The sequence below is a fragment of the Zingiber officinale genome, chromosome 1B, assembly GCF_018446385.1.
Source record: "Zingiber officinale cultivar Zhangliang chromosome 1B, Zo_v1.1, whole genome shotgun sequence".
NCBI classification, from domain to species: Eukaryota; Viridiplantae; Streptophyta; class Magnoliopsida; order Zingiberales; family Zingiberaceae; genus Zingiber; species Zingiber officinale.
In genome coordinates, this window is record NC_055986.1 from 42,007,669 (window position 1) to 42,017,857 (window position 10,189).

Sequence of the window (10,189 nt, forward strand, 5' to 3'; positions counted from 1 at the left end):
TTGAGAAAACAAACGTTCCGACCAGCACTTTCTCGACTTTTTATTTTGCACCTTGTAGTTTAAAATGAATACTTTACCCATTATAGTTTATAAAATAGAATCAAATGGGGTACCCTTTTCAAAAACAGAATCAAATGGGCACTCATCCGAAAATACCCTCTTATTGCTGTAAGTCATAGTTTGCAAAATCACGATCCGGATCGTATGATCCTACGATCCTATGATCCTAAGACCCAAAATCGATCCAGGATCGTGCAGAATCGAGTTTTGCAGCAGGATCGCAGCAAGATCGGTAGGATTGGAACAGGATCGGTAGGATCGTAACAGGATCGGAGCAGAATCGGAGCAGGATCGGTGGAAGTTTTGAGAGGTCATAACTTTTGACTCGGATTGAATCACGGGGCCTATAATATATCAAATCAAAGCTCGTTCAGAGATCTTTAATAAATTTCAAAGTTTATCCTTAACCACCCTATTTCAAACCCAAAAAATATTATTTAAATCCTTTTCGGATGCCTAGAAGATTTTATCTTTTTTTATTATATTTTTTCATCTTGTTAGGGTTTTAAATTATTTAAACATATATTTAATTATTTTTGAGTTAGTTTTTTATCAATAATATTCTATCATTTTTCCCCCAAAATGATGAATTTTTGGATGTCTATTGTCTAGTATTGTGTGACATCAACCAATCTTTAGAAGATTATTTTCGACGTTCATATTTGAATCAAAGGATCCAATAACTTTTGTTATGTACGTTAGGTGCTTTATTGGCCTTTAAATTGGATCATCTTATAAACCAAGAAAATGTTTTTGACGTTGAATGTGTTATTATTATTGTGTTAATAAAAATTTTATATTCTTTCATTTTATGATATGAAAATATAAATATTATTACTATGTGAGAATAGTAGTTAAATTACTAGTTAATTTAAATTTGTACATATAGTAATGTAATCTAAGGTGTTGAGTGTAAATGATTGCATATATATACAAAATTAGTTATCTATTTATATGTAAATGAGTTTTTAAAGTATTTTTTCTAATTATTAATCATGTATGATAAGATTTTAAGGGTTTTTGATAGGATCGTACGATTCTACGATCCAATCCTGATCGATCCGATCCTGACCCTAAATCGATTCTACATAGGATCACGATTCTACAAACTATGACTGTAACTACCTAGCAGCTGCTATAACTTAACTTATAATAGTTACTTAACTACTGTTGCAACGTGTAAATTATCCAATAGCTTTTACCATACATATAGACTGATTTTAAGATTTAAGATTTAGACGATTTGAGAATACAAACGTCTCGACTAGCACTTCCTCGACTTTTTATTCTACCCCTTGTAGTTTAAAATGTTATACTTTATCCATCATAGTATATTAAAAAGAATAAAAATCAAAAAGGAGCCTCAAATTAAAAGAAACTTTGAATGGGCACCCTTTTCCAAAAAGAAGTAAATGGGCACTAATTCAAAAATACCCTTTTATCCATAGCTGTTGGTGTACCCATAGCTGCTATAACTTGACTTATAGTAGTTACTCATTAGCAACTGTAAATTATCTAATAACTTTGACAATACATTTAGAGTGAGTATATGATTTAAAGTTTAAAGTTTACTTATATAGAAGTTATCGAGTAATTGTTATAATGTATAAATTATCTAATAATTTTTATAATATATTTAGACTCTGTTTGATATGCATGATAAGATAGGATTATATTTTTAAAAAAAATTAATCAAGCATTTGATAGAGTTGATTAGAGGTAAGATTGTGAATGATTAAGGGTAGGATTCATAATAGCTTGGCCTCAAGAGAGATTATTTATCCTACCTTTAATCATATCATAATCAATCCAATCCTATCTTATCATGCATATTAAACGGAGCCTTAGAGTAAGTTTAGGATTTAAAGTTTAGAGCATCCACATCAATTTTTCTATCACTATATCTAAAATTTAGGATAAATAACTCACTTTATGAAATTTAGACAATTATTTTCACTATACACTTCATAACTATCCTAAAATTTCTATTATTTTTATTTTTTATTATTTTATTATTTTTCTTCTATTTTTTTATTATTATATTTATAGAATAAGTGGAAAAAGAGCGATTGAAAAAAATGAATGGAAGGAGAGAGATTGAAAAAAAATATTATTTTACTTTTAAGGTAAATGTTTTATTTCCTAAATTTAGAGAATCGCTATTCATTAAATTTAAATTTAGGGAATATATAAAGTAACTGATGCAAGATTTGTTACTTACCCTATCTAAAATTTAGGGTAAAATCTTTGAATAAGATAGCTGATATGGATGATCTTACGATTTATATCATGTAAAAGCTATCAAGTAAATATACAACGTGTAGAAGTTACACAGTAATTACTACAATTCATTTAGGGTTATAGCAGCTAAACAATAACTCCTACAATTATTTTAAAATAATTTTTTTGAAGTTTAAATAATTTTGACCATAAATAAATTTTTAATATAATAGTGTAGACCTTAATTTCTAAATCCTAAATCTTAAACTCTCAATTCATCCTAAATAAATTGTAGTAGCTATTAGATATCTTCTATATATTGTAATAGTTTTTTGGATGGGATTCTAATCATGATGTCTTTACTAGTTATCGAAGTGTCTTATCATTTGCATGGTGCCTCATGATCCAATTATACTTGACCAGTGACCACTCAACTTTTTTTTTGGTAATTTAGGTATCTAGGTTTTTAAACGGACTAATCTTAGAGGTAATCAAATTTTCTATCGACTACCAGAGTAAATCAAGAAGTGCTCGTAGAGATTAATTAAACCAATCATATGTTGTAGGTTTGTCAAAAATCCCTGCAATACCCTAAAATTTAAATTTAAATTTTAGATATCTGAATAATTGTTTGAAGGGCCTAACCCCTAGATCATAGTCTCGGAATGTTTGAGAGGTTAAAATTTTTCAACTAATTAAACCTAAAATTAAGTTGGGTTGGGAGAGGAAATATGATAAAGCTTAGCCTATTGACAAACATGATTTCGTTGTGTTTTAGGCGAACAAGAGATTTGGATAAAATCATTTCACGAAAGATTAACAATTGTTTAACAATTTATTAATAAATATTTGACAAAAATCAAATAGTTGCAAAAATCAAATTAATTAAGTATTTTTAAAAATGGACAATAAAAGGTCACATTGCTAATAGAAAAAAAACCGCTACGGTGGTTTAACCTACGACTTTGGTTTTTAGTTCATTTTACATTTTATAAAAAATACAAAGAATTCGCGCCAGGTAGGGGTCGAACCTACGACTTTCTGCTTAGGAAACAGACGCTCTATCCACTGAGCTACAGGCGCTTTGTTAGATGGCATGCATTTTATATTTATATTTAGTATAAATATTGAATTATTATATGATAAATCTAGTAAAATCCCAATTCCCAAGTAGTAAATTTTGAGAGTAGAATAATGGAAGAGATCCACCCATGATTATGTAATGGACATCAAATGTCTTTTTAGGAGGGTGATGGTTAAAATATTAGATATTATAATATGAATTTTTGGGATTAAAACTGTAGCATGTCTTCTTTTATATTTTAACTATTTATATTAATAATTAATAATCATCCATAATTTATGTCTTGTTCTTGATATAAGAATAAATGGACAGAAGTAAAAGAATCATCATTTTTTCCCTATATGCAATGAACACCAGATGCTACAATTGCATCATTTTCTTTATAGCTTAATTATGAAGAACATCTATTTATAATTCGTGGGTGTTATTCGGGCCCACATGTCCTCAAATTAAAACTTGTGTATTTTTCCGTGTATTAAAGCTATGAGTATTTAACAAACCGATGTTCCAGAAACATCCCCGCCCACTTTTGACGCTTCCCGAACATTCCTTTATTTTTAATTCAAATCTAAATTTCGACTCTTTTTTCCTCCGAGAAAGGAAGCAGCAACTCTCCTCTCGATCATGGCAATTGGTTCCAGATTGCACACATGTGTGATCTTCCTTCTCGTCGTTGGAGTCGAGAATGCTGCTATCTCGTCGGAAACCTTCGCTTCAGCTGCACCGAAGGCGATCTCGGTAACCGATCCCCGTTGCTTGCGACAATTTGACATTTTTATCCTGAATGTGGCTTTCGTTTTGAGCATGCTACAATCCTGATAAGTTTTTTCGCCGGATGTGGGTATAGGAATTGAGGGATGCCGTCGTGAAGGGGTTAGGGTTCCACTCTGAGGGCCTCAAGGTGTCCGGGTTCGACCCGAGGGACGCATTGGTGGGCCAGGCTATGGCGTATGAATTTGACATCGAGGTGGAGAATCGAGTGATTCCGATGAAGTTGTTGGAGGATGTGAGCCGTTGGAATTTCGTCGACCTCTCGATCTTCAAGGCGGCGTCCGAGGAGGAGACAGGGTTGGCTGAGGTCGGGAGGAAGCCGGGTGCTGGGGTTTCGCCAGCGTTACTACCGTTTCAGATTTCTGGCCCGATGGAGCTGTGGATTCAAGATGGGGACGACATGAGGCTCTCCTTGCCGGTAATTGAGTTTCCTGTTTCCTTACAATAAATCTCGTACAAATTTTTAGTTTCATTTTGTTCGTGATAACATCCGTTTTAGTAGCAAGAATTTTACCCTAAAAATTACTTTTTTTTTAGTATTTCTTTGCAATATTGGATATAAAATGATGCAATATGAACGTAAATCGCATTTAGACAGTTCTTTGGGTCATAAGCTTACATGATTCTAAGTGATACTACAAGAATAGCTTGGTGAATCTATCCACTTTTAGCGTATATCATGACATAATAGTAACCTATAACTCAGCATCCTGATTACCAGCTCAGTTATGTTCCCTGGAACAATGGTGGCATTTAAACGAAGGAGGGGTTTGAATTTAATATAAAAAATTATATATTATTATAAAAAATATAATAAAAGAATCATTACAATACATTATTTGAACAAAAAAACTATATAGATGAAAAGAAAAAATAACAGAATTCTTACCCACTTTTCTAAGGATTGAAAAAATAAGAAAACAAAAATGGCTCTTGTTGGAGTGGAAGGACTAGGATTGTTGTTGGTCGGCTAGAAAATAATAAAAGAACGGAAAGAAGGAGTGGAAGAAGGACTAGGATTGTTGTTGGAGATAGAGAAGAGAAAAACATCTAAGATGCGGTTGGGAAGACAGAGAGAAGGAAGGAGAAGATAGAAGTCGACACGTGGAGGCTTGCGTGTGAGACGGTGAGAGCGAGGCTGCGTATGAGAGAATAAGTTTTTTTAAAAAATTTCTTAACTTGTTTTAAATCGATTGAACCAATTTAATCAAATTAAACTTGGTTCAATAATAACTTTGTCAAATCGACTTCGGTTGGATTTTTTTTACCCCAATCAGATTTTAAATTAGCATCTTCACTTCATGTCAATTTAATTATTTATTTATTTATTATGTTTGGTATTTATTTAATAGTTAAGAATAAAATAGCTATGATTTTTAAAAAAAATTTAGATAATTTTAATGAATGATATCAGAATTCAATATCATATAATTTAATAATTACTTGCTAATTTAAAATCTTAATAATTTGCTTTCCCACATAGTTGGAGTCACGTAAGGGCTGGGCTATAGGCTATAGCCCAGGATAGCCCTTACGTGGCTCTGTCTGAGTTGTATGTTGCTTAACAATCTTAGCAAATATACCTTGTTGAAAATTATGAGAATAGTATGTATTTGTCATGACTATCTCATATCAGTTTAGTTGTTGTTTATGGTGCCGGATTGATACACATTACAAGCTTAGGGTAAGCTATGACTTTGTGAATCTTGAATGGAGTTAAAAACTCAACATGTTATTTATATTTGTGATTTATAGGTTTTTTGAATAATGAATGCATGATAATATATATTGTTTGTCTGATCTGAATTTTAGGACACAACGACATGCCTTGTGATTTAGGTTAATACATACTACAAGTTCAGCGTAACCTACAGCTCTGTGAAACTTGAATGGAAGTAATTTTTACCATGACATTCGTCATCTCTGTGATGTTTCTGAAATTATGAATATGTGACACTAATAAATACGACACGGCAACCTGCATTTTGTTTTAGGCATGTTTTTGTGTGGTTTCTTAGTTATTGAATGATGACTTAAACTAAAGGTCCTGATTACTCAACGCAATTTGTTGTTTCTTATCATCTAAAAAACATTTTCAATATATATGCCCATGTGTTTTTGAAATGCTTTTTCACCTTGCGCAGCATGATGTTGAAGCTGGTGCATTAAAGAAGGTCATTCTATCTGATGGTGCGGTGGTGACGGTGAAGGGTGCCAAGTCCATTAGTCTTCGTCACCCAATCGATATCCCTCTCCCCCTCAACCGCAGCCACCCGAAAAACCGTCGCGTGGCGTCTGGCCTGTTGAACATTGCAAAAGCCCTTCGTGATGCTTCACGAACCAATGAGAAACCCCTTCTCTCGCTCCGCATTGTTGGTCCAACCTCATTGACTTCATCTCCTTCAACATATCCCAATGACAAGCTGAAGCTGAAGCTGAAGCGTCTAGCACCTGGACTCATCGAACTTTCTTCTCGAACTGCCCCCGTACCATCTGATGAAATGGAAGGATCTCACACGACCACATTGTGGCCCTTGACTTCGCTTAATGGTTCAGACCCAAACCTTACTGGATTTGAAGAATTATTGGCATCGGTATTGGGGAAGAAGGGATCAGAAGAAGGTTCTTTTCGGCTTGTTAAGGCACAAGTATCTGCTCAAACCTATATGAAGATGGGATTCACGGTAGAGAAGGATCTCATCGGCGGAGAGGTGGATTGGTCGATGTTCCCTACATGGAAAACAAAACCAGAGAAGTCGATCATGCACTTCGAGGTGTTGGCTAGGGTGGAAGACAGCGGAAGAGTAGTCCCGGAGAGGATTGCTGAAATCCAACCATTCGAAACACAAGAGGCAGCGATCAGTAGCTTCTTGACTGGAAATGTGTCCATGTCCAAGGCTGAAATTGTTCATCCACCACCTAATTACTTCACTCTCTAAGTGAGCAATCTGCAACCAGAAGCTTGTTGACTGGAAGGCTCAAGCTGATCATCTACCATTCATTACTCTGAGCAATCTGCAATCTGCAATCTGCAATCTGCTGATGTATACATTCAGTGAAGTAAAGAGGAAAAATAAGAAATTTGTCTATCATGTATTTGGATTTGCAGTTTGCCTTTTATTTTAAAAGACAAGCTGTTATGATTTTGTTTTAAATGACAACAATTATTGAAATTCGAATTTCTTATTTGTTCTTTGAAATATTTTATCATGTGTATTACACTCGTGGAGTTGTGTTTATACATTGATTATCCAATATCTTATAAATCTGACCTTTTATCAAGATAATCTAAATCTTTAATAATTAATTTTGGTGAAGTATAGAATAAAATTATGTTAATATTATTTTTTTAATCCCGCGAGCGAAAATCTTCTATAAATACGTCGCCTTTATGTGTTATATTACACGTACAAATGCACAGCCTTCATGTGTTATATTACAGATGCAAATGTGTGATAGTTAGTTAAATAAAAAAAAATAAAATCAGTTTTTAAATTTTGGGGGTCATAGAACAGGTAGAGTACCGGTGTGAAATCATAATCCTAACCGCAAAAAAATTAACTTAACGGGTTTAAATCCGACCCGTTGGAAAATAGGATCCGGTAATTTCACGAAGATAGAAAGCACCTGGAAGATTCGTCCCCATTTTATAACGGAGATCGCGTTCTGCCTCCCCTAATTACAAATCTATTTCTCTTCATTTCCTTCCTCGATTTACAGAAGTTCGAAGATTCTCGTCGTCTCTCCGAAGCCTCGGTTTCAGGTACTCATCGGCCTCCCTCTTGTTACCGATTAGGTAGGTTTTCGTTTGCGATTTTGTGCCTGGTTCTTGGTCGGTCAAAGTCCCGTCTTGGCCTTCTTTTGCATTCCTGATCGGTTTGTGTTGTTTTTGATTTAATCTTAGAACATAGGAGATACAAGTATAATCATCGTGGAATTTTGGTTTGGTAAAAGTGACTCGTTGGATTTTGATTCCATGTTCGTGAATATTTTCTAGGGTTTGGTTGTTCGATGGTCCAATTGTTTGATCCCAACATTAGGCTTTGATTCATGCGAAATCGGTTGATTTTCTCAATCTAATGTTTAATGATCCGATCATTTAAAGGAATAATTAGTTCTATAAATTTCATATCTGCGGTTATGTTGTTTCCTTCTCTTTGATTGTTTGTTTTTCTTCTCCTTTTGCAAGTTTCGGTTTTGTGGCTTCGTTGATGGGAAGTGGAATTGGGGAGTCGCCTTCGTCCAGCAGGGATCCGCAAAACTCTGCTTTCAGCGGGAACAATGGCAATAGTGATGCAGGTAACTTTGAATGCAACATATGCTTCGAACTGGCCCAGGATCCGGTGGTGACCCTGTGTGGTCACCTCTTCTGCTGGCCCTGCCTTTACAAATGGCTCCATGGTCATGCTCAATCTTCTGAATGCCCTGTCTGCAAGGCCATTGTTGAAGAAGAGAAGTTGGTTCCCCTCTATGGCCGGGGGAAGAATTCTATGGATCCACGGTCTAAAACAACTCCTGGTGTGAACATTCCTCACCGCCCTGCTGGGCAGAGGCCAGCAACGGCACCCCCTCCTGACCCAAACAACTTCCATCAGGGCAATCCTTGGTTCATGGGTGGAACTCCGGTTGCCAACACTAGGTTTGGGAACTACACATTCTCTGCTGCTATTGGGGGCTTGTTCCCACTTCTTAGCTTTCAAGTTCATGGGTTCCCTGCTGCAACTGCCACTTATGGCCCTGGTAATGGTTTCCCCTACGGGTATGGTCATGCATTCCATGGGGGGCATCATGCTCATGGATTTCCCCGAGAAGTTCACAATGGCCAACAAGCTGATGTCTATCTGAAGGCGTTGTTATTTCTTGTTGGTGCTCTGGTAATTGCTAGCCTTGTTTGGTTTTAGCCAGTTTGTTGTCATTTTCATGCCGAAGCTGTATGCATTGAAGTACTGTCATTATTGGCTTGCTACCATGAATCACAATGCTGTAAGTGTTAGTTTTTAGGTTGGTCGTCAATAAAATGATCCATTGAATGTGACAAATCACAACATTTAGGGGTTTGGTGATCTCAATAAAATTATGGACACATGTTTAGATTTAATTGTTGAAAATAAGAAAGTTTCGAGATGTCTTAGTACTTTTCCTACTACTGAGCAACCTTGGCTTGTTTTCTGCTTCTCTATGGGTATGATCATGGATATTACTCACCGAAAATGTTAAGAAAATTTCATGGATTTCCCCATGAAGTTCACAATGGGCAACAAGCTGATGTGTCTATCTGAAGACATTACTTCTTGCTACCAGTCTAGTTAGGTTTTAGGCAGTTTGTAGTCCTTATCATGATAAAAAGGCTACACACATTGAAGTAATCCCATTGTTGCCATGTTATCATGATTATTCACAGTGCTGTTAGTGTTCTTTTTTGGTCAGATTGCCAGTAACATGGTCCAAAAATGTGATGATTCCCAAGTTGTAGGGCTTTGGTTGAATCAATAAACTGTTGTTGTGTCGACTGTCAACTGATTGAGTACTTAAACTGTTGTTTTGTTTTTACATTTATCTTTACTGTGATTATTTACACGAGTCAGCAGTGGAAATAACGCAAACTATTGTTGCTTTTACTACTATTTGTCTATTTGTCATAGTTGATTTGTTTTCATTACACAACTAAGAGTGTTATGGTTTGCGTCAAAATCATAGCAGATGACGGATGGCAACCAATTAGTAATTGTGTGGAGATGGTTAATCCCCGGGGTGTAATTCCCATTCAGGGGTACCCTATTCTGTGATGGTATAATAAAAGAGACTTAGAAATCATATAAATAAGATAATTAAGAAATATATATATACAGAGGGGATGTTACCCTACACATCTAGCACTATGTGTATGTTTTTTTAAATTTCTATAGCTTAAATATTATAATCTAAATTATAAATCCTAAAATCTAATTCTAAGCTCTTATATATATATATATATATATATATTTGGTATTTACAAGGTAGAGGTGTGCACTACCATTGGGGGATCAGCTTGGATGATCCTTATGCACGGAGGTG

At 35.0% G+C, this 10,189-nt stretch overlaps 2 protein-coding genes and 1 non-coding gene across 3 annotated transcripts; 2 read left to right on the forward strand and 1 right to left on the reverse strand.

Moving 5' to 3' along the window:
- Positions 1–3,290: 3,290 nt before the first annotated feature.
- TRNAR-CCU lies at positions 3,291–3,363 on the reverse strand. The gene has a single exon. It is a non-coding gene; the product is annotated as a tRNA-Arg (tRNA).
- A 552-nt stretch (positions 3,364–3,915) lies between these two features.
- LOC122055780 lies at positions 3,916–7,335 on the forward strand. The gene is made up of 3 exons (XM_042617395.1): positions 3,916–4,102; positions 4,212–4,553; positions 6,280–7,335. The coding sequence occupies exons 1-3, from the start codon at positions 3,989–3,991 to the stop codon at positions 7,072–7,074; spliced, it is 1,251 nt and encodes a 416-aa protein (XP_042473329.1). The 5' UTR covers positions 3,916–3,988; the 3' UTR covers positions 7,075–7,335.
- Positions 7,336–7,757: 422 nt separating this feature from the next.
- LOC122055786 (E3 ubiquitin-protein ligase RNF5-like) lies at positions 7,758–9,269 on the forward strand. The gene is made up of 2 exons (XM_042617408.1): positions 7,758–7,898; positions 8,325–9,269. Exon 2 carries the CDS (start codon positions 8,347–8,349, stop codon positions 9,034–9,036), a length of 690 nt encoding a protein of 229 aa, XP_042473342.1. The 5' UTR covers positions 7,758–7,898; positions 8,325–8,346; the 3' UTR covers positions 9,037–9,269.
- The last annotated feature ends 920 nt before the right edge of the window (positions 9,270–10,189 follow it).

Coding starts and splice junctions, on each gene's coding strand:
- LOC122055780 (XM_042617395.1), top strand. CDS start 3,989: ATGGCAATTGGTTCCAGATTGCACACATGTGTGATCTTCCTTCTCGTC. Junction 4,103..4,211: donor CTGCACCGAAGGCGATCTCG/GTAACCGATCCC, acceptor ATGTGGGTATAG/GAATTGAGGGATGCCGTCGT. Junction 4,554..6,279: donor ACATGAGGCTCTCCTTGCCG/GTAATTGAGTTT, acceptor CACCTTGCGCAG/CATGATGTTGAAGCTGGTGC.
- LOC122055786 (XM_042617408.1), top strand. CDS start 8,347: ATGGGAAGTGGAATTGGGGAGTCGCCTTCGTCCAGCAGGGATCCGCAA.